Source organism: Ailuropoda melanoleuca, chromosome 10 (assembly GCF_002007445.2).
Source record: "Ailuropoda melanoleuca isolate Jingjing chromosome 10, ASM200744v2, whole genome shotgun sequence".
In the NCBI taxonomy this organism is placed as follows: Eukaryota; Metazoa; Chordata; class Mammalia; order Carnivora; family Ursidae; genus Ailuropoda; species Ailuropoda melanoleuca.
The window spans coordinates 17,597,383-17,621,398 of record NC_048227.1 but is presented as its reverse complement, the minus strand read 5'-3'; the positions used below and the strand labels follow the sequence as shown (position 1 = coordinate 17,621,398).

At 50.7% G+C, this 24,016-nt stretch overlaps 1 protein-coding gene across 5 annotated transcripts in view; it reads left to right on the top strand.

Annotated features, from left to right (window-relative positions):
- Nucleotides 1-24,016, top strand: part of KATNIP (katanin interacting protein) — a 183,972-nt gene that overhangs the window by 92,890 nt on the left and 67,066 nt on the right. For all 5 annotated transcript variants that reach the window (XM_034670220.1, XM_034670219.1, XM_034670216.1 and 2 more), the window contains 3 exons: nucleotides 2,482-2,749; nucleotides 8,075-8,206; nucleotides 23,806-23,978. In XM_034670220.1, coding sequence (XP_034526111.1) covers nucleotides 2,482-2,749; nucleotides 8,075-8,206; nucleotides 23,806-23,978 — 573 coding nt within the window. The remainder of the gene's footprint in view (nucleotides 1-2,481; nucleotides 2,750-8,074; nucleotides 8,207-23,805; nucleotides 23,979-24,016) is intronic.

Here is a 24,016-nt window from a genome sequence, read left to right as displayed (position 1 = left end):
GCTAATCTCTTCCATCTCAAGATCCTTAATCACATCCGCAAAGACCTTTTGGCACATAAAGGAACATTCGTAGGTCCCAGGGTTTACAATGTGGGTATCTTTGGGGGCCATTTATTCCACCGACAGCAGTCTGCCCTCTGCCCCCAAAAGACCTATGTCCGTCCCACATACAAAATACATCCATTCCATCCCAAGCTTCCCCATATCTCAGCCCATTACAGTGTTAAGTCCAGAATATCATCTATATCTCACCTGCTTAAAACTTCCAAATCTCATCATCTGCCTCATCTGAATTAGGTCTGGGTGGGACTCCAGGTAGAACCCCTCCAGGGGCAAAGCCTCTCCATCTGTGAGCTCGTGAAACTAGAAGACAAGTTATCTGCTCCCAAGTACACTGGTGGGTCAGGCCCAGGGTCACCATGACAGACGTTCTCATTACAACGGGGACAAAATGAAAGGAAAAGGGAGTCACCAAACCCAAGCAGTGTTGAAATCCCTACTGGGCAAACTCCATTGGGTTTCAAGGCCTGGGAAGAATTCTCTGTGGCTCAGGGCTCCGCCCTCTGGGCCCATGGCCCCACCCTTGGAGCCACCCTTCCTCTCTCATGGAGGGTGGCACGTGTTCACAGCCAAGTATCACCCTGCCTCCTGAGTGTAGAATTTGGGGAGGATGACAGCCTTCTTTTATTTTGTCCTTCCTCTCTCCCTTCCGGTGCAAGTGGGCCCTGTTTCCCCTGGTTCGACATCCTCAAAAACCACGTGATCTCCTATGTACGCCTCTANCTCAGGGCTCCGCCCTCTGGGCCCATGGCCCCACCCTTGGAGCCACCCTTCCTCTCTCATGGAGGGTGGCACTTGTGTTCACAGCTAAGTATCACCCTGCCTCCTGAGTGTAGAATTTGGGGAGGATGACAGCCTTCTTTTATTTTGTCCTTCCTCTCTCCCTTCCGGTGCAAGTGGGCTCTGTTTCCCCTGGTTCGACATCCTCAAAAACCACGTGATCTCCTATGTACGCCTCTAGGATTCCCTCCATTAGACAAGAGGTTCCTTCAGGGATCTTTCCTGGATAATCTTGTCTCTGTGCCTGGCATGGGCTGGGATGTGGAAGAGGTTCCAGGCCTAGTGTCTTCAGAGAACCCTCCATGTGGTTGAATTCTCTAAACTTTGGCTCCTTCTCAAGTGTTAGCAAAAGGTTGTCCAGCCGCACCCCGGGTTTTCTCCAGAGCACGCCCGTCTGACCGCGAATGACCGCTACGTCACTTTAGCATCTTTTGCAACTGGACAGGCCGAGAGTTTCCCAAATCATCAAATCTCAGCTCCAAGATCCACTTATCCCAGAACCATAGGCCCAGCCCAGCTAAGCTCCTGCCACTACTTCATGGGACCCCCTCTCTAGTTTCCATAACATGTTCCTTGTTTTCTGAGCCCCCACAAGCCAGCACCTTTCATGTCCATGTTTCTACCATCAGGTCTTTTCAGGGTGATTTCTCGAGAATGGTCAAAGTGTTCTAGTGCCTCTGCCCTCTTCATGAGCTGTCACTGATTTACAGGGTCCAGGGGCTGGGACTTGGACAGCATAGGAACTGTGAAGTTTACTGGTCAACCGCCGATATCAAGCAAGTGATGTTGATTGCTTCTCGTTTTCTCAGAGCTGTGTTAGGCAGCACGAGCTGTGGGGGACATAGAGCTAGGCTGACCAAACACACTGGCTTGCCCAGATGGTCCAGTTGGCTTTTTTTTTTTTTTTTTTTTTTGGTCCCAGAGTAAACAGACTAGTGCCCCTTCTCCCTTTCAAAAGTGTCCTGGCTTCAGTGCTCAATTTTCTGGTCACTCTAAACGTAGATCTTTAGTGCTTGTCCTTCAGAGTGTAAATCTACTATCTCATGGAGATGAAACACAGATTGAAAAACAATTATCAAGCAGCTATGGTTAACTGCTAAATCTTTTGACATCTTAGGTGCTTCTAAACATCCGTCGATACGTAGGACAAGTCCCCCCATCTGCCAGACATTGTACCATCTGGAATTTCAGGGGCATTTGGAGGCCTCTGGGATTTCATGTTCAGAGTGTGGTCCCTGGACCAGCAGCATTAACATCACCTTGTTAGAAGTGCACATTGTCAGGCCTCGTCCAGGACCCCCTGAATCAGCAACTCTGGGCGGTGGGACCCCACAATCTGGTTAAACGAGCTCCCAGACCAAAACATCTATAATGCATGGACACATACGCACGCACTCTTAGTGACATCCCAGGCGTGTGACCACAATTCATACTATAAATACCGCTCTGCTAGAGAGCTGCTCCTTTGTCCCTGTCTTTGTTTTCTCATCTTCAAAGCGATGACAGCCCCATGTGTCGAGGTGATCTTGGTAAATGTTCATTTGCTGGGTATAGTCACTTGGTTCTAATGATCTATTTTCAGAGGAGTTTTTCTCGAAGGAACATATTTCATTTTTTGCCTCTCTTCCTGACTTTTGGCAGGAGCTAAGAAAAAGCCTGGAACTTAGTGTAAATCTGCAGAGGAAGCAAAGAGATTGTTCCAGCGATGAGTATGACTCTATCGAAGAAGAGGTGCTCTCTGAGCCCGAGCCCGAGGAGCAGGTGCTGGTGGGCCACCCCAGAGAGGACCCCCCTCTTTCCAGTGGGGACTCCGTGCAGAAGGATGTTCCCGAGGACCAGGAGATGGAAGGATGCCCTCCCCAGGGCCCAGACACCCTCGTGGTGCTGGAATTTAACCCAGCTTCCAAGAGTGAGTTCTGTCTTTTGTGGGTTGTCTTTGCCTTTGGTGGGTCTAATGGCAGGACTTGAATTTCCAGCAGTATGTGGGGTTCAGCTTTGGGGAGACCGTCCCACAGACCAGGGAGATATATCAGTCAGATCTATGCTGATTGCGAGAAGGAAAGGCTTCCAGAGGCCTACAAGTGACCCTGAAATTCCAGATGGCAGATGTCTGGCAGATGGTTCTGGGGGGCTATCCTGTGCCTCATAGGGTGTGTAGCAGGACCTGTATTTCTGGCGTAAGCAAAAGGGACTCTGTTGGCTTGGATAACTGAGAAGTCCACAGCTGTCAAGGACTCTCTCCTCCCCTCCCCTCCTTCCCCCTTCCCTTCTCCTTCCCTTCCTCTCTCCCATCTCTGCCTTCCTTTGTCTTCGTGCCATTCACAGGTGGGCTCTCCACATACAGACACGGAATTGAGACATGGGCTTTACGCCTACATCAGAAAGTGGATTTTTCTTCCTCAAAGCTCCACCAAAGGGCCCAGGCCTGGTTCTTGAACCCACATTGGGTCACATCTCGGAACCCGTCACTGTGGCTCCAGTTGACCTGGTCCAGCCCATAAGGCTCTGGTGTGGTTATTGCCACCTGAACCACGTGGACGGATAGTAGTTTCCTAAGGAAAATTTGAGGTGAATCTGAAAAAGGAGGAAAGTGTGCTGGGCAGGCAGAAATAGCAGCTGTCCTGGCTAGAGGAGGTCTTCCAGAGAAGATCCTGGAAAGGAGAGTAAAGAAAGCAATTGAGGCGGGGTGGGGAGCGGCCTTCCTGTCACAGTCCCCGTGCCCAGTCCTGGGCTCGCTTGGTCTGCTTGCGCTTCCCTCTCCATTCCAAGCACGGCCTCCTCAAAGCGGCATGTGCCATACTTTCTGAACCAAATATCCAGGCCAACCGGCTGGGAAGCATGCGTGAGCCTACGGGAAGAGAAATGAGGGACTGCCTGAAATCAGGCGGAGTGTATTAGTCTGCTCAGGCTGCATAACAAAGTACCACGGACTGGGGGGGCAGAGCTTCAACAGCAATGGAAATGTATCTCTGTACGGTTCTGGGGGCCGGAAGTCCAAGGTCAGGGTGTCAGCAGGTTGTTTTCCTCTTGGGCCTCTCTCCGTGGCTTCTCCCTGGGTGTCTTCTCCCTGTGTCCTCATGTGGTCTTCCCTCTGTGTGTGTCTGTGTGTCCTAATCTCCTCACAAGGACACCATCAGACTGGATGAGTTGACTAATTTTACCTTACTAATTGACTCGTTTTACCTTAATTACCTCTTCAGAGACCCTGTCTCCGAATACAGTCACATTCTGAGGTACTAGGGATTAGGACTTGAACATATGAATTTGGGGGGGCGGATATAATAACAAGCAACTCTGGAAACCCCACTGGCAGTGGTCGATGCCTCCAGAGAAGAGAACATTTGTCCCTCAGATGTGCTCGCGCTGTGTTCTCTTGCCTCCAGACCTTTGCTTGGGCTGTTCCCTCTGTGCAGATGCCCACATCTCCTCTTCTCTCCACTCTGAACCCTGAAAACTGGCTTCCTCCTTTCCCCTCAAGACTCAGCTCAGGGGCGGCTTCCTCCAAGAAGCCTCCCTTGCCCTCCCAGCTCGGCCAGGTGGGTCAGTGCCTCGTCTGCTTCCAGGTATCATCCTGGCACTGGTCTTGCCATGGACCCCAGTTGTCTTTTTCCCCCTCTGGCCTGTGAGCTCTGCCAGGGCCCAGACAAGCGCTAAATAAATAATAATAAATAAATAATAGCAATTCCCAGCATTTACCGAATTCTTACTGACATGTGCCAAGTGCTATTCTAAGGGCTTAGCATCTGTAATCCTAAGCACAACGCCAAGGCAAGTCCTGTCAATGTCCTTGCTTTAGAGCTGGGGACACTGGAGAACAGAGAGGGATGATAGCTTGCCCAGGGTCACACAGCGTGGGATTGAATTTGCCGGGAGTCTGAGCCCAGAGCTTGGGCCCTTAATCACTAGGCTGAATATATAAATCGAAACAAGTTACAAAACAATGGTTGGGCTTTGAGGAGCCAGTAAGTAACACCACCCCACTCTGACTTCCCTCCTAATTGAAACAGATGAGAGATGGGCTTGGGAATCTGATAGAGCAAATGTTCACCTTTCCAGCTGAGAAGAGAGAGCCAGCCAGGTTGCTGGTCACTCGGAGCTGCCTTCTGAAGTAGGCAGACCCCTGACCCCAGATGCCGGCTGAGCTGGGCCACTGATGCCATCAGTGTGCTGGCAGATGGCCATGTGCCCTGAGGGCCACCCCGCCGGAGGAGGGAGGGGAGTGGCTGGATTGTGCTTGGATGGTTTCCTGCCACCACCACCCTCTGTCCCAACCCCTGTGTCCTCTCTGTGAGTGAGGGCCAGTGAGTGAGTGGCACAGGGAAAGGCAGAAGTTATTTTCCCAATAACTGTAAAGGGGAAGGCCAAGTGGTGGGTCAGCTTAGGAATTCAGGGAGGAGGATGGGGTGCCTGGGTGGCTCAGTGGGTTAAGGATCCAACTCTTGATTTCGGCTCAGGTCATGATCTCAGGGTCATGAGATGGAGCCCCACATCGGGCTCCATGTGGGTGTGGAGCCTGCTTAAGATTCTCTCCCTTCCTCCACCCCCTCTCCACCCTCCCACCTCTCATGTGCTTGCACACACGCTCTCTCTCAAAAAAAAAAAAAAAAAAGGAATTCAGGGAGGAGGAGAGAACCCCCAAGAGTCTTGAACATCATAGACTATAAAACAGGACACTGGTTGGGGATGGGGGTCAGAGAAGGACCCCACAAGCTGGAGTGGTCAGAGAAGTCTTCTCAGGAGGTGATGGTCATGCTGGGACAGGCATGAAGAGGAAGCACCCGTGAGAACAGCATCCCGGGGGGCAGGGAGTAGCAAGCACAAAGGGCTCGAAGAGGGAATGAGCACGGTGTCCCCAGGGACAGGGAAAGGGCCAAGTGAGTGTGTGGGACCTCAGACAGACAGCTCCAGCCTCAGAGCCCTACTCTGTAATAGTACGTATTAGTTCTCTATCGCTGCTATAACAAATGATGACAAACTCAGTGACTTAAAACAACACACATTTATTTCCTTATGGTTCTATAGGCCAGAAGTGGGACGTGAGGCTCACTGGCCTAAAATCACAGTGTCAGCAGGGCTGTGATCCTTCTGGAGGCTCTAGGGGAAAATATTCTCATCTTTTCCAGCTTCTAGAGGCTTCCCCATTTGTTGGCTCCCAGCCCCTCCCTCCACCTTCAGAGCCAGCAGCCTTGAGCCTAGCCGTGCCATTCTCCCAGAGTCCCCTGTCCCTCTGGCCCTCCTTCTGCTGCCCTCTTCCATGTGTGCGTGCGTGGGCGTGTTTTATTGTGGTAAAGTACACCTGTTGTATTTTAGCATTTTCACCATGGCTTAAGAGCGCCTCTTGGTGTCACTAAGTACAGCTGCTTTGTAACCATCACCATAATCCATCTCCAAAACTTCCTCATCATCCCAAACTGAAACTCTGTCCCTCTTCCACTTTTAAGGACCTTTGTGGATTACATTGGATCCACTGGGATCATCCAAAATAATCTCCCTAGTTTAAGGTTAGCTGATTAGCACTGTGGATTCCCCTTTGCCTTGTGACTTTGTGTCAGGCCACCTTTGGGCGGGCCATTATTCAGCTTCCCATCTTCCTCCTGGGATGGCTGGGGAAGTGAATGAGACAGGGTGGGCCAGGGAGCTGACCCACCCAAGCGCTCGGGACGTCGAACCCCGTGGGTGCTGGCTGTCACTCTTAGCAGCGGCAGCATATTTTCAGCACATAGGGAGTCAGTCTTGTGATCATTGGCCCCTCTCCGTTCTCTGTCTTGTCCCACTGGACATAGGCCTGGATGTCATCCCTTGGGGCTTGCATTTCAGGCCAGCCAGGGAACAGCTGCTTCAGGAAGTATATAGAAAAATACGCGCACGTCCTTCATATAGTCAAGAGGGGATGGTGGAGAGGTTGGTGCAAGTCTGAGAGACCCCACACGAGCCCCCTACCTCCATCCTGAGCTCCCAAGAATCCCATGGGCCCCCCAGAAGCCCCCAGGATTGCTCTGCTGGAAGTCGTATCGCGTTGCACTCCCGCAGGTGGTTCCCGGGTTTGCTGCCTTCCCAGGCCAGGAGGTCTGCGTACAGGGACTTAACCGGTCTCTCTGCCTGCAGTCTCTGTTCTGCTTAGCCACCCCAGCCTCGCTGCCGACTGGGCTGTTCTGCCCGGAAGCCCTGAGCGTGGCCTCCTCCTGGCGCCCTGGCTCCCTTTTCCCTGCGCTTGGGCCATTTGGCAAACCTTCTGAAGTCACTTTTTTTTATTTTGTGCCACCTTCACAAACCTCCTGTACCATTTCTTAACTTATTTAAATGAGCACCTTTCTTTCTTCTCCCTCCCTCTCAGTTTCTTCCCCAACCCCGCTTCCTTTCTCTTTCTTTTCTTTAGTAATTCTAGGATTGTTCTAAGTAATGCTATCAGTGAAGTCAAGGGTTCGATAGGCTGGTTACGTGTTTTTCCATGCACGTCTGGTTATGTAACTGCTTAAAAACCATTTGCCCACACGGCATCTGGCATCATCTCCCATTCCATCTGTGGTCCAGACATCCCACTTTGGGAAACATTGACTCAACAGCATGGCCTCTAGGCCCTTCATTGTTTGGCTCCAGTCACCCCCTCAGGCCCCAGCCACTCACCTGCCACGTAACCTTCCAGCTGTCAAGCCTTTGCGCATGCTGTTCCCTGTGTCTGGTATGCCCATCTCCATGCCTCTGGGAGAATCGTGGTCACCTGTAAGGGCCCTCTGCACTGTCTGCTGCACTCCCACCTGCCACATCCTCCAGGTTGCATGCTCCTCCATGCCCCTGGTACTGGAACCTTCTTCTGTCCCAGCCCTCCCCCCTTATCCCTTCCATCATCTTTTCCTCAGTGAGGCTGTGAGCACCTCAGGGGCAGCAAGTGTGTTTCACCCTACTCTTTCCGCCCCAGGATGTCCTTGGTGGCACCATTACTTTACGTACCACGCTGCCCATTAAACGCAGCACCTCATCGATTGCAAGACTCGTTCCCACTCAGAAATGTTAACATCTGAAAACCTGTACATATTGTAGACCATTTCATTTATTTGCCAAAATGTGCTGCATTATTCACATCTCTGATCCCAAACAAGCATGGTGCCTGGCACGAGTCGGGGTTCAAGAAGTATCTGTTGAATGAATAAGCGAACGAACCAGCAGATACCGGAGCAGCATGACCCAACGTTGCTGGCTCTCCGTGTCTGACATCTAAACCATTGTTTTCCTACAGGTAACAAAAAGGAAAGGAATTTGTCTGCTAAGCGGAAGGACAACGCTGAGGTTTTCATTCCCAGCAGACCCGAACTGAACTTGAACCTCCAGCCCTCTGCTGTGTTCCCAGACCAGGAGAAGACATGCTCGAGTAAGAGTTCTGGCATCCCCTGAGCAGGGCTGGGACTGGGCCTGGGTCCCTCTCAGTGGGATGCCCTGTTGGAGGAGTCCTTGCTGTGTTACCCTCTTCATCAAGGTCTGAGCTCACCTTTCACAAATGTATTGTTAGTCAAGGTCTCCAGAACTAACAGAACGTGTGTGTGTGCGTGTGTGTGTGTGTGTGTGTGCATGTGTGTGTGTATAATTCCAATCTGCAGGATGGGTCAGCAGGTTGGAAACCCAGGAAGAGCCAGTGTTCTAGTACAAAGGCCATATACACTGGAAGGGCCAATGTTGCAGAGGAAATCCAGAGGTAGCCTTCTAGAGAGTTCTCTTACTTGAGAGAGGGTCAGTCTTTTTGTTCTATGCAGGCCTTCACCTGATTGGATGAGGCCCACCCACATTCTGGATGGTAATCTGCTTCATTCTCCAATGAAAATGTTAATCTCATCCAAAAACACCTTTCAGAAACACCCAGAATAGCATTTAACCAAATATCTGGGCTCCCTGTGGCCCAGTCAGATGGACACTTGACATTAATCATGGCGCCTTTCTCATTATGCAACCAAGATGTGGTTATAATTGAAAACCTATTTTCGTTTTGGTTTTACTTTTTAATTTTGTTTTTACTCTTAAATTAATTTGTTTACTTTATATGGATAATGATGCATGCAAATGGTGCTACATTCTAAACGTACAAGAGTTGATGGTGAAGTTGGTCTGCTGCTCTTCTAATGAAATGAGAGGTTACGTTGATCGAGTACTTACCGCGAGCCAGCCACTGCTGTCAGCTTTGAGTCCTATCACTTGTAAATAAATGATAATCCGTATACATAGCCCTTGAGAAAGGTCCAGGGATTGTCCCCGTTTCACAGATGAGGAGCTGAGGCCCAGAGCAGGTGATTCACACGGCTGGAAAGTGGCCAATATAGCCCCAAACCCTGGTGGACAGACTCCATGCTGTGTCCTGATCAGCAGACCTTACGCCCTGGAGGCTGTCCGTGCATCCTTGTAGCCCGAGGCCCTGGGTCAGATCCAGGGGCAGAGTGCATCTGGGGAAGCCACCTTCTGGGTTTTCCACCCAAAACAAAGCACCTCAGAGAGTTCAACGCACCCTGGTATCCCAAGAATTTGGAGCCTGGGGTGTCCTAGGCAAATATCCAGCCCCAGCCAGCCAGCCTTGTGAGACAAGCAGTCCGTCTGAGCCAGGGGCCCTGCCCTCTGTGGCCAGCATTCCATCTGTGTCTCCTGGGAGCTGGAGGGGCTGAGGCCTGGGCTCTGGGCAGATGGAAGGAGGAGAAGTAGCAGGAACAGCCATCACTTACCGAGCACTAGCTCGAGCTGTGTAAACATCGTCTCTGTTTGGATTCCCCCAGCCGCCCACTCCAAGGTGAGGATTTGAGAACGAGTCCTTTATTTGGGAGGTGGTCCCTGGTTGGGGGCAGCAAAGGGAAGGAGCCCAAACTGGCTTTATCACCAAGCAAGTTCACTGGGCAAGCGGAACGCCTCCTGGCTGGGGAGTTCCGGGGGGCAGTGCTGAGCACAAGCCTCTGCGTGTGAGCTCTCCTCCCCACCCGGGGCAAGGGAGCTAGGCTCTTCCACACCCCTCCAGAGCCAGAGCTGTGGGCCGAGGTTTGGCTGAGGGACTGTGGGCAGGGCAGCGCCCAGGCATTATCTGAGTTCATAACCTGAACTCCAACTGAAGGAGAAGACACATGAATACAAGACAAGGCGTTTTAGGTAGCAAGTGATTTTTTTTTTTAAAGATTATTTATTTATTTGAGAGAGAGTGCAAAGTGTTCGAGAACGCAAGTGAAGGAGGAGGGGCGGAGGGAGAAGGAGAAGCAGGCACCCTCTGAGCAGGGAACCTGACGCTGGGCTCAATCCAAGGATCATGACCTGAGCCAAAGGCAAATGCCTAACCGACTGAGCCACCCAGGCGCCCCTAGGTAGCAAGTGATTTTAAAAAGTGTCTTTAAGGGGGAGTCCAAACTAACTCACGTAATTACAAAGTTAAGGTGGTGGGATCTTAGGCACAGCAGGATCCAGTGATGAAAATCAGCAGTCTTTCTCTGTCCCTGTCCCACTCCAACACTCTTTGTGCCCTTTGTTCTTAGGCTGACTCTTAGGGGTGGTTGGAGGGCCACCCGCGGCCCTGGGCTCTCAGCCCAGCAGTCCAACAGCCCAGCAGCCCCGGCAGAAAGCAAGCCTGACCACCTGCTGTAAATCCTGCCATGCACCTGCTAGCTCTGTGACCTCAGGCAGGTTACTTAACCTCTCTGGGCCTCATTTTTCCCTCCGCCCAGCAGGAATAAGAACGATACCCTCATCCGAGGGTTGCTATCAGGATAAAAGGGCTGGAGAGAGGATCACTGGCTCAGAGCGGGTGCTTGGCTGGGTCAGCTGACACTGTTCCCACAAATTCCAGCAAAGCCTCGGAGCCACTGTCATTCCTGGCTTAAGTCCAGGGTGCTTCTAGGAAGGAGACACAGGTGCTATCACCAGAGGCAGAGGGAGTGGGTGCCAGGCAGCAAACTCCAGGAGATCCCTGTGGATACTCTGCCCCCTTCTCCCATTTCACAGATGAGGAAACCAAGTTTGAGGACATGTAAGTTGCTTGTCGAGGGTTGCAGGCAGGATGGCAAAGCCAGGATTCACACCCAGGCTCCAAGGCCCATGCTTTGGAATGCCGGGCCCGACTGGGCCCCCCGGGGCTGGCTGGTCACAGAGATGGCTTTGGAGGCACCAAGGGGGGTGCTGGCCCTGACAAGCCCAGTGGTAACTCGGGCAGCATTGCGGTATGGGTTTTCAGTCCATTACGGGGAGCCCTGGGGTGGGGGGATGGGGAATTGGGGGAGCCATTGGGGCCGGCAGCAAGCATCCTGGGGATGTGGCCTGGCCTATGGACAGGGCCAGCCAGGGAGGCTGGGCCATGGGGCCCAGGCCCGGGGCTGCAGTCAGGGCAGGCTGCAATCCAGCCCAGTCCAGTCCTGGATGGGGTTCCAGGCAAGGCAACAGGTCATTTGTTGTCTCCTTTGACCTCACCAGAAACCTGTGTCTGGAGCACCCACTATGTGCCAGCCCTGGTCCAGGGTCTGGTGACCCAGTGAGCAACGCACTGCTCCTGCTGTCTTGGTGTTTATATTTCAGCAGGCAGGGGTAGATAAACACAAAGATGGGGTGGTGACAGCTACCACCAAGACAGCAACGGGGTGATGGCTGGGCGACGTGCTTAGAGGAGGCCTCTCTGAGGAGGGGAGACCTGAGCTGAGGCCCGGTGAGGTCAAGAACTAGCCCTTTGCAGAGGGGGAAAGCCTGTGCAAAGGCCCTAAGGTAGAAAAGAGCTGCTCAGTCAGTTCAAGAGTCAGAAAGAAGTCTGGAGGCTGGAGCACAGGGAAGCTGAGATGGGGTCACAGAGGTGAGCAGGGGCTGCCATGACTTGCTTTACATTTGAATAAGGTCCCTCTGGCTGCCACATGGAGTGTGGCCTGTCGGGAGCCATGATAGATGTGGGGTGACCAGGGAAGAACCCATTGCAGGGTACAGAAGGTGGTGACTCTGTCTCTGAGTCTTACCAGTGGCTCGATTCCTGATAGCAGTCAGGCTTGGTGATGAGACTAGTTGTGACTTATCCTGAAGGATCAGGGGCCAGAAGCATGGCAGTGGGGAGCCCAGATAGGGCGGGAGAGCCAAAGACGCAGCAGTGATGGGGGATCCCTGGCCTGTCACTTGTCTGGGGTAGGTTGTGCAAATAGATAATTTGAGTTGTAGTCTATAGGGGTGAAGAGTAAGATCTAAGATGTCAGAAAAACCTGGTGAATTTTGAATCTATCCTCTTTGGTCAGAAGAAGCCGGAAGGAGAGAGAGAGAAGGGGCCAGGGGACAAGATGAAGGCCAGGTCAGCTCTCAGAGCCCCAACAGCAAGTGGAGAGTGTAGGTGGCAAACCCGGGTGGTGGTGTTTCTTCAACACCCAAACTAGCTTCACTGACCGCTGCTTCCGTGGCCAAGATCCGGTCTATACTGCCGGTGTTCACTCTTTGTGAAAATTAAAGAGTTTCCAGTAAGTTCCTCCAAAATGAGTTGTTGAAAGAAATGAAACCCAGAGTAGGGTGCCACCGTGCAGGAAGCCTTCCAGAGTCCCTGGTAGAGTGGGAGCAGGACCGTGGTGATCAAGCAACCTTTCCAGCTGGGCTCACTAGGACTTCCCTCCTTCACGTGCATGCCACGATCACTAGAGTTTCTGTGTCTGGGTAATAGAATGAAGAGNGTTCCTCCAAAATGAGTTGTTGAAAGAAATGAAACGCAGAGTAGGGTGCCACCGTGCAGGAAGCCTTCCAGAGTCCCTGGTAGAGTGGGAGCAGGACCGTGGTGATCAAGCAAACTTCCCAGCCATCCTGCTGGGCTCACTAGGACTTCCCTCCTTCACGTGCATGCCACGATCACTAGAGTTTCCGTGTCTGGGTAATAAAATGAAGAACCAGCACTTACAAAGCACTGACCCAAAAAAGCTGTGTTTTATACCACACATGTAATTTTGCATTTAATCATCTAAACTGTTCCATGCAGTTGTCACTGCTATTAGCAACAACCATTATACAGAGGAAACCAAGGCACAGAGAGGTTGAGGAATCTGCCCAAAGTCACATAGCTAGTGAGTGGTGAAATCAGTGTTTGAGAAGCTGATGGCAGAGTCTGTTTTCTTTTTTCTTTTTTTTTTTTTTAAAGATTTTATTTTTTATTTATTCGACAGAGATAGAGACAGCCAGCGAGAGAGGGAACACAAGCAGGGGGAGTGGGAGAGGAAGAAGCAGGCTCACAGCAGAGGAGCCTGATATGGGGCTCGATCCCATAACGCCGGGATCACGCCCTGAGCCGAAGGCAGACGCTTAACCGCTGTGCCACCCAGGCGCCCCCAGAGTCTGTTTTCTTAACCACTCCACTGCGNTGCTATTAGCAACAACCATTATACAGAGGAAACCAAGGCACAGAGAGGTTGAGGAATCTGCCCAAAGTCACACAGCTAGTGAGTGGTGAAATCAGTGTTTGAGAAGCTGATGGCAGAGTCTGTTTTCTTAACCACTCCACTGCATGTGGCCCCTCATGTGCCAACTAAAATGCTATTTGCTTACCACATAGCCACAGCAGCCCAGTTTGAACCAAAAACATGCCGAAAAATCAGAGTTGAGTCCCTTGTGATATTTTTTCTAATGCTCATTGATATAAATGTATAACTGTTAATATTTTAAAAGTTAAACCATGTATCAGCTAAAATAGTTTTGAGGGACTCCTGGGTGGCTCAGTCGGTGAAGCATCTGCCTTCAGGTAAGGTCACGATCCCAGTGTCCTGGGATCGAGCCCCACATCGGGCTCCTTGCTCAGCGGGAAGCGTGCTTCTCCTTCTGCCCGATACTCTCCCTGCTTGTGCTTCCTCTCTCTCTCTCTGACAAAGAAATAAAATCTTTGAAGATAAATAAATAAAATAAAATAGTTCTGAATGCCGTATTAGCTTCCTCAGACTGTTATAACCAAGTACCACAGTCTGATTGGGTCAAACAACAGGAATGTATTGCCTCCCAGTTCTGGAAGCTAGAAGTCTAAGACTAAGGTGGCATGTTCCCCCTGAAGGCTCTAGGGAAGAATTTGTACCAGGCTTCCCTCCCAGCTTCTGGTAGTTCCTCGACTTGTGACAACTCACTCCAGCCTTCACGTGGCTCTCCTGTGCCTGCATCTGTCTGTGTGTCCAAATTTCCCCTTCCTAATGACCTTCTCTTAACCCCATCATCCTCAAATACCCTATTTCTAAATCAGCTCACACTGACAGGGCCTAGGGATTAGGACTTCAGCATCTTTTATGGGGACACAGTTCAACCCATCACACATACCTTCATGGACATTTTGCAAAGTAGAGCTTAGTTAATTTATAATCAGCCACTCTCCAGAAAGTTCTGGCATGTTCTAACAAATTACAGCAGCATGTAGTGCAAGACTGACAGATACACAAGGAAATGAGAGTAAAGAGAAGATGAGGGGAGAAAAAATAGGATGAAGCCAGGGGTGAACAAATGGGCACATGCGGGGGTTCAGTAGTGACTCTGAGCTTCCTGGCCACCATGGCAGAGGAGCACACATTCGTATAAAAAAATGCATGTCACTGGGTCCCTCTGATAAAAATCAGATTGCCAGCTGTCCCTGGTACTTGGTTCTTAGAGCAGTTTGTCCCATCGGCTCCCCGAAAGAAGGCACTGTCTGAGGTCGTGGAACAGTTTGAACAGATTTGGAGCTCAGCCTCTCAAATATACTTGGCCCCTACATAAGCTAAATTTGAAGTAAGTTGAAAACCATGGCATTGTCACCACCCTCACACTGGGACTACGGTGGAGCCACTTTTCACACAGGGATTAGGTTCTAAAGGTCAGAAGAAGTGCAGGCGGTGGCCAAAGAAACCCTTGGCCACCCCTCAAACCGATGATGAAGGGCATCATATGTGTGTAAATATGGCCCTGTATAGACTACCCCATACAGACCTATCTCCAGTAAGCCCCAGATGGAGCTGGGAAATCGTCTCTCCTCCACAGCGGGAACAAGCCCAGCTTCTTGGCCGAGCCCCAGATGAAGCAGGTGACTTCATTTAGGGTCTGGGCTGCAGTGCAAATGTGTGTTTTTAGACACTGGCATTATGCTAAGGGCACTGGATGTTCATACCCCAGAGGCACAAGGAACCTGAGACTTCCTGAGAAGACAGTGGAATCAAATCAGCTCACCCCTTCCAGGCAAAATCTGGACTGCTTACATGCTTTATATTTGGGGGGAGACTGTCTTTTGGGGGGCATGCACAAACGAGCCTCTTTATATCTTCCCGGTGAATGGAACCTTGTATCACCACTTGTCTCCTGTTCAATCTAGTGATGCTCTTTGCCCTAAAGCCCACCAGCTTTCTTTTTTGGTCACTGTTTACATGGTGTGTCTTCTTTTGTCCTTTTGCTTTCAAACTTTCTCCTTCCTCATGTCAAGGTTTGTCTCTCGTAAGCAGCATGTAATTGGGTTTTATTTTTATCCTCTAACAATCTACGTGTTTTAATGGGCACATTTAGTACATTTACATTTAATGTAATTGCTGATATACTTGAGGTTAAATCTACTATCGTATTGCTTGCTTTTTATTGGTTCTGCCTGTTTTATGTTCCTCTTTCTCTCTTTTCTTGCCCTCTTTTGAACTGATTACTTTCTGTTGTTCCTCTTTTCCCTCTGTATTAGCTTGTTAGTTGTACATCCTTTTATTATTCTTTCAGTCATTACCCGAGATTGCAATGCTCATTCTTGACTTATTTGAGTCTACTTTAAATTAGCAAGTTTACCACTTCCCATTCAGTGGAAGGACCTTACAACTGCGTAACTCCATTTACTCCCCTCCTGACTTAAATGCTATTATTGTCATGCTTTCTAATTCCTTCTAGATCTTAAGCCTCACTAGATGACGGCGTTGTCATTATTATGATTGCTATTATTTTTAATTTTACACAGTAGTAATTTGGGCTGCCCATATTGTTAACCTTTTTGTGCTCTTCACTCCTGGCTCTTTCCAGGTCACCCTGACTCTCAGGCTGTGGCCCCAAGTCTGTTACCAGCTCTGCTCAGCCTCCCAGCTTTGCAGCGGCTCAGATCAGAGTCAACAGCTGCTTGAGGGAAAATACTTCCCAGATGCTGGGTTCACCTCTCTGGGTTTCCTTCCCCTGCCTGCTTTTGACCCTGTAATCCTTCACAGCCCTGTTCACTTTCCATGTCTTCAAACAAATTTCTTTTTTCAAACAGATTTGTATAATACTTGGTCCAGGTTTTCTTGTTGTGCTCCAAGGAAGCATTGGTCTGTATGGACATTACCAGAAGTACGCCTATTGCCTGCACTCTTTAGCGAGTTACTTCTCCTCTTGCCCCTTTTCCTTTGGCCAAGGTCATAAAATTGAATTTGTGTCAATTTAATGTGCATATGATGCATGAGAGCATAATTCCTCTCTGTCATGGAAACTGTCGTGGTTCTAATGAAGGGGTCTTAATGTCCTATATTGCTCCAGTCTCTTACCCATGAGTTTTCCACAAGACTTCCAGAGACCTGTTGTTTTCTTGAGGGTGAAAGAACATCAGTCTTTAATGCAGAAAGTTTACTGTCCAAGTTGTCAGAGTGCTCTAGGGAAGTGATATATCTGAACCACTTTTCTCAGACAAGCTGCCAACCATAGAAATAAAGTAACACCCCTCAGCATGATTGAATTAGAGGACCCTGACAGCCTGTACTTAGCATTTTTGTCAGGTACTAGCAGCAGAAAGACCATTCTGCCAAAGTCCAGGGTCTTATAACATAGTTAGTCTGTGTTCATTATTAATAGCAAGTGACAGAAATCCAAACTGGCTGAAGCAACAAAGGAAAATGTATTGCTCCCAGAACCTGGGAAGTCCAGGACTATAGATTTGGCCTCAGGCATGGTGGGATCTAGGTGCCCAGATGATATCACCAGGAAGCTGTTTCTTCATCACTTAGCTCTAGTCTTCTCTAGTCCAGCAGGTCTCACACTTGGAACATGCATCAGAATTATTTGCAGAGCAACTAAAAACACAGAGTTTTGGTTCCCAGCCCCAGTTTCTAATTCAGTGCGTCTAGAACGGAGCCTAAGTATCTTAATCACCTAACAAGCTCCGATGATGCTGATGTTGCCGGTCCGGGGACCACATGTTGGGAACCACATCTCTAGTCTCAGGCACGGTCCACAGATGGCCCCAAGGGCTCTAGGCTCTCTCTTACTGGCTCAGCAACCCTAGGGGAAGGGAATGCTCCTTTCCTAATAATTCCAGCAGAGCCCAAGAATCAGCTCTCCCCTGAACGGGTCTCCAATCTCCATGGACAGGGAGAGGCAGTTCTGTCCTTGCCCCAGGCCAGGCCAGGAGTGGGGTCAGATCTGTCCAAACTCTGTAGCCTGAGAAGAGTGGGGAAGAGCCAGTTCCCTGAAGGAGAACATGGGTGCTGTGCAGGTGGTCACTGCTACAGGGAAGTCAGAAACAACTGTCATTCGTTTCATAAATCAAGCGGGCAGGACATTTGGCTACAGATTCTCCAGAGGCAGGGTATGGACCAAAGGACTGTCCTATCCGAGAGGGACGAGTGTAGCCATTTAGTCAGGGTGGCCTGGGGAGCCCTGATTGCCTTCCTTGAAAATCATATGCATTCCTGGGCTGGAGAAGAGCCAGCGGCAAAAGGATGAGTGTTAGAGTTACAGACAGCACCTGCCCACCGAGGGGCCCAGAGAAGCTCTAGAGACAAGAGAACACAGGCCTTGATGAGCCATGTGTATCAGCTATTTACAGCCACCTAACAAGCCGCCCCAGAATGCAGTGGCTTGAAGCAGCAGCCCTTTTACTTTTGCTGAGGTGTCCACAGGTGGGCTGGGTGGCACTGCCATGAGCTGGGCTGGAGGGTCTCAGAGGGCCAGTCACTCACATGACTCGCAGGCTGCTTGGCCCTCGGGCCTCAGCTGGGATGACCGCCTCTGTTCCACGTGGTCTCACTGGCCAGCACGTGGTGGTCTCAGGGTAGCAAGAGAGGACACACCCCAATATGTAAGTGCTTTTTAAAGACTGCTTGGTCACGATCGTCCAGTGACCTGTTGGCCAAAGAAAGCCACGAGACGAAGCCCGGCTAGAGAAACAGTCTCCACCCCCTGCATCACGGTGCAAAGCAGCACACCTCGAGGGGAGAAGGGGGAGGAACGAGCGGACACTGGTCACGGTCTCTTACACCGTGGGAAGCATGTGGTCTGCCGAGGCTGTGCTGTGGTGGAAAGCACGGAGGTCTGGAGTACTCAGGGGTAGTCCCGGGTGCAGCCCCCTGCCCACCTGCCGGTTGGATTTTAGGGTGAGTGTGGGCATCTCAGGACAAAACAGGGCTAAGTCAGCTGTTTCCCTGGACCTTTTGCTGTACAAATTAGCACACAGTTTCCCGGCTGATGGGCACCGGACCCCAGAGAGTGGGGGTGCACTGCGGGACCCGGAGGGCTTATAACCCGTCTAACAGGGGCACCGCTACCCAGCTCTGGCCTCTGATTGCTGCGTGGGAATGCCAGTCAGGGCTTACCAGATTGTATGATTTTTTGGGAGATGCCAGGAAGTCCAATTTTCAAGTGGATTTCCTCTTTAAGAAAAAAAAAAAAGCTTGGCATCTATTTCCAATTTAAAAAAAAAGTAAAAGTCACTCAAGACATCTGCAGCTGGATTTGGCCTGTGGGCTGCTGGCTCACGATCTTCCCCCTAAACCCTTGTTCTCCAATGTAATGTCGGCCCTTCCAGTGGATTCCCAGGTGACCTCAGAGGCCCCCCACGTGCAGTAAGGGGTAACTTTGCTGATACCCTGAATGTGAGCTTTTTCGAGTCCCAGCTGGCAGGTGGGAACAAGTCACCTCGCCAACCGGCTGGCCCGCATCCTCCTCTCCTCTCTTCTCCTGTGACATGTGTTGTATTCACTGCAGATCTCCCTTGTTGATATGCTCTTTGTTTCTCCAGGAGAGAGACACAAGGCAAGTGTTGGTGAGGCAAAGAGCAAGTAAAGTTAGCGGAAAAGGGATGGTTTTCTACCAGAAAAGAGCAGTGTGGGATAAATTAAAATGTGCAATTTGGTTCTTGCTGGTGGCACAAATTTATTGTGTGAATAAATCTGCCACTCTCTAGGTGTAGGACGAAAATAAATCCACCCTCATGTGGTGGTAAGGCCGGTGCAAAATGGGCTCGTCCAAGTGAGCAATGAGGGCGTCAAGACGAGTTAAAAGGTGGTTGCCTCATGCGTCGTGAGGAAATACACAGTAAACACAAGCTGGCCGGCAGAGACATGGTTCGGGAGGACACGAGCACCGTGTGCCGACGTTTCTGGGAAGCCACGGGTGGGGAAGGCTCTGGTTGTGGAGCTGCGGAGTTGACCTTCACTCAGAGAAAGGCTGATTTAATTTTTAAAAGCATCTTTTTAGCACAATGTGACGCAAAGGGCACAGGCAGCTTACAGTGATCATGCTGCCAGGGGAGCATTCCCTCCCAAGGGGAAGATGCTTGGGGCAGAAGAGTTTGTGCAGACAGAACTGGCACCCACTGGAAGCAAAAGCCTTCCTCGGTATCCTTTTCCAAGAAGAGGTGAGCCTAGGGTTGCAGCGACCAAGGACAGATACGTTGTCTCAGGTGCCCTGTTCCACCCCAGCCCCAGGCCACGGAGATACCAGGGGGCGGGCCACTTGCCCACAGAAAGATGGTAAAAAGGCAAGGGTCAACACCCAGTTCTTCTTAGAGCGACTTTATACATGCTCCATGTGGGAAATGGAGAAGGAGCTCATGAATTGCGGGTTCTGCTGGTGCTGGCGCTGCCGGAGCCTTCCACCAACACGGGGGTTTGAGCCCCCAGCCCCATGTCAGAGCATGAACACAGTTGTTTAGTTTTACACACGACCTCAGTCCCTTATTTATAGAATCACCTATAGGTTCGGAAGGGGCCTTGAATTTGTCAGCTCTGCTTTCCTGCTGATGGTGGAGAAAACAGTATGAGTTAGTGATATTCACAAAAACCGAGATTGACAAGGTTTGGGGTGGAAATCATTTTCCATACATCCTTTGGACAAAACTCATCACGCCAGGTTCCAGGGTGGTAGCATGAGGCCTGTTCGGCTGATGTGGCCTGGGGGCCACACAAGAGCACAGCCCAAGATTTCTCCCTCCTGCCCACTCCAGCCCGCCTTGCCATTCCTCATCTGCCAAGCCCCGCCCACCTCAGGGCCTTGGCACCTGCCGTTCCCTTGGCCTGGAACAGCCTCCCCATATGGGTATTCTCAGGGCTCACTGCCTTCAGGTCTCCGCTCCGATGTCTCCTTCCTTAACCAAGTGTCTCAAATAGTGTCCCTTTCCCTGCCTCATCTCTGGCCTTTGCCCCACTTTGCTTCTCATAGCACTTGTCTCCACCTGCTTGATCCATGTCTGTCTCTGACTGTGAGGCAGGCGGGGCGTGCCATTCCACAGCCTAGTGAAGGTCAAGAGCCTGTGTCATTAACACCTTTGCCTTGCTGGGAACCCATTTCCGCTTCAGCCACCCTTGGGGCAAGGGCGTGGATTTTTCTGTTCCAGCTTCAGTGTAGCTCAAGACCAGGTCCTTTAGCTCCCTTCCGCTCCTCCTCCCTGCCCCTCCCCCACCCCACCTGAGCCTGGTGTGGCCCTCTGCATGCCTTTTACCCACCCGCATTTCCACACCAGTAATGTTCCCCGCCCCCATCAGCTTGTTAAGCTGAGCTGCTTCCAACCGTCCTTCTTTCTGCTCCATGTTTGGGTATTTGTTTTACCTTCTCATTCCCCCGCCCCTGTCCCCTTGCAGCAGACCAAGTCCCTGATAAGAAAGGCAAACAAGGAAGACTATAAAGTGGCTTTGACTGGGATGAGCAGAATCCCGGATCACTTTTCCACCAGCTCCTTACCTTTTTGTCCCTACGAGCAGCGTTGGGGCAATGATGAAAGACAGTACATCAAAGTCAGAAAATGACCCACTTGCTGTTTTTCGCCCAGGCTGGCCATCTGCAGGCATTCCTGGTTCCTTTGGGTGCCCTTGACCCTTCTGGGAGAGTGACTTGGACTTGTCGTGGCCTTGGGGTAGGCTGGCTCTTCCGCTCTGTTGGCCTTTGTAAGGTTTCTTAAAAACCAGAATTATGTCCATGAACAAATAAAATTCAGGGGATTTCACATAGATTTCAAGATTCTAGCTTTTCTTGGGGAAAAAAAAAAAAAGGTAACACTGTGAGTGTAGCCCTATATGGCAGGTGTTGGCTGGAGCTGGGCTGTGGCCCCTGGCCCAGGGCATTCAGATTCACAGCCACTCTCTGGGTGCCTGGTAGAAATTGATATACCCTCATATTAGTTTAGCTTTCCCATAAAAAACCCATGGTCTCCCATCAGCCCAGTGCCTGGCTGTACTGGAAGCCAGCCCGGTGGAGCTGCTGTGTTTCCTTTCCTCTCCTCCCAATGCCATCCCGGACGTTGCCTCTAGAGCTCTCCTTCAGATGCAACGTTCTAACACAACATAGTAGCAGGGTCAAGTGCTGCAAGGAATCTCCAGTATTCAACGTAAACAGATGGGCTCAAGTACTCAGTATTCAATGGAAGCTGTTTTATATATCCTACGAGGTCACCTGTGAATTCCCAGTTTATTAGAGGCCAGCTTCCATGGCAATCTTTGACATTATTGCTAAATGATACAATCCAGTTGCTTCTGCTGAATTCACATCTCCGGCACAGACCCTCTCCCAAACTCAAACTCAGACTCGCGTGTGTACGTGCGACTTGCTGGCTCCACTTGGATGCCTGAATCCCATCGTGGACCCAATCTGTCCGAGCCTGAGCCCCTGCTCTCTGCTCCCGATGCTGTTCTACCCACAGCCCTCGCAGCTCAACCTTTCATCTCTCCCAGCTACATCCACGTTGTCAGGACACCCCACGGGCCCTGCCTTCAGTACACATGCAGGATCTGACCAGAGTCCGTGTCCCTCCTCTGCTGCCGCCGTGCCTCCCCTGGCTGCAGCTAGAAGCTTCTAGAAGCCTAGTCTCCCTGCTACCTCCTCCACCTCCCTTCAGTCTGTCCCCCACTCAGCACCTAAGTCAGGTCAAGTCCTCCCCTGCTCTAGAGCATACAGTGGCTCCCCATTTCACTCAGAGTAACGACCTTACGGTGACCTCACGGCTCTGAGTGACCTGGCTCTCCCCGCCCTCACTCAGGCCACCTCAGCCCGTTTCCCCTGCTGCCCGTGGCACCTGGCTGCCCCATGAACACAGCACCCACAGGTCTCACTGGTGTCTGGAGCACAGCTCCACCCTGCAGTCCCACTCTGTTCCGCTCTGCCTGTTCTTCCATAACATTTTCTGACACCTAACACTCTGTTTTGTTTATAATTCCCCCGGCTACTTGTCCTACTTTACAAGGGTGGGGTCCTCTCTGCTGTCACTGCTGGGTCCCCAGTGCCGAGGCAGAGCCTGGCACAGTAAATATTTGCCGAGGGGATGAAAATCAATGGGTAAAAGCCTCTTTAAGCATTCCAATAGAAATATTTTGAGCAGCTCTATTTTTCAATGGAGTTTTTTTTCTAATATTGAAAGAATCCACGTATAAGTAATTGAGAGGATGTTATAGTGACCCCCGTGTATCCATTACCAATCGTGAATTGATGGCCATTGTCGCTTCATGTACATCCCCACCCACAGCCCAGATGAGTAGGAAGCAGATTCGAGTCATCGCTTCATTTTATCTGTAGAGAGCTTAGCGTGCTTTCCTTTTCCTGCTGCGTAGCCCTCTGTGGGGTGGGGGAACCATATTTCATTTTATTCAGCCAGTCTTCTTGGGTGCTGTTTGCATGTCACTTTATCCCTTATAAAACCAATTGTCCTTCCCTCGGAACTTCTGGGATCGACCTCAGCATTGCAATGCTTTTGTCTTAAATTGAGATGTAAAGTCTTTGCAGTTCTTGTTATCCATGGGAAAACAGAACAAAATAAAATATTCCCAAATACGCATCTGTCTCTGTGATAGCATATACTGTTCCTCATAGTACTTCGTGAGAGCATTAATTGGTTACAACTTTTTATTTAGATGCGATTTCAAACTTAAAGTTGCAAGGATAGTACAAATGATCCTCCATATACCCTCCAGCCCCACTCACCGGCCGTTAACATTTTGTCCCAGTTGATGAATTGAGTGACTGATTGATTTTTTTTTTTTTTTTAAGTAAGCTCCAGGCCCAACATGGGGCTTGAACTCACGACCCCAAGATCAAAAGTCACACGCTCAGGGGCGCCTGGGTGGCACAGTCGTTAAGCGTCTGCCTTCGGCTCAGGGCGTGATCCCGGCGTTCTGGGATCGAGCCCCACATCAGGCTCCTCCGCTAGGGGCCTGCTTCTTCCTCTCCCACTCCCCCTGCTTGTGTTCCCTCTGTCGCTGGCTGTCTCTCTCACATAAATAAAATAAAATCTTTAAAAAAAAAAAAAAAGAGTCACACGCTCAACCAACTGAGCCAACCAGGCGCCCCTTGTCCCCGTTGACTTATATTTATTTGTACTCTGTGTGTGTGTGTATTTTTTAATCATTTGAGATGAAGTTGCAAACATCATTGGCCCTTGACCCCTGCACACTGCAGTGTGTATCTCCTAAGACTGGGGCATTCATTTTCCATGAGCACAGCACGCTTGGGGAAGTCAGGAGAGTCACCATTACTACAATACTATTATCTACGCTGCACACTATATTGGAGTTTCTGCACTTTCTGTAGTAATGTCCCGTACACCAGTGTTTTCCCACCCAGGATCCAGGGCCAGGATCAAGACCGCATTCTCTTGCCATGTCTGTCCAGTCTCCTTTAATTTGGAATCGCTTTCCAGGCTTTTTTTTTTTCCTTTTTTTTGATCTTGCATGACCTTGACATTTTTTGGAGAATACAGGCCAGTTGTTTTATAGAATGTTCCTCAGTTTGGGTCTAATAGATTTTGAGCTGCCTCTGAGACCTCCATCTAAAGGCGCACTCCCTGTTTCCCACCCACAGGACCTGGAAGCCGCCGCGAGAGACCCCTCTCGGCCACCCGCAAACCCGTGCAGGAGGCTGAGGACCGAGAGGAAGACGCCTCAGCCGTGCTCAGGGCCATCCAGGTGGAGAATGAAGCCCTGCAGAGGGCGCTCCTCGGCAGAAAGGCTGAGCCCCCCGCCGGCCCGCTGCGGGTGCGTTCAGGGGCAGAGGGGAGGGACCACAGAGGAGG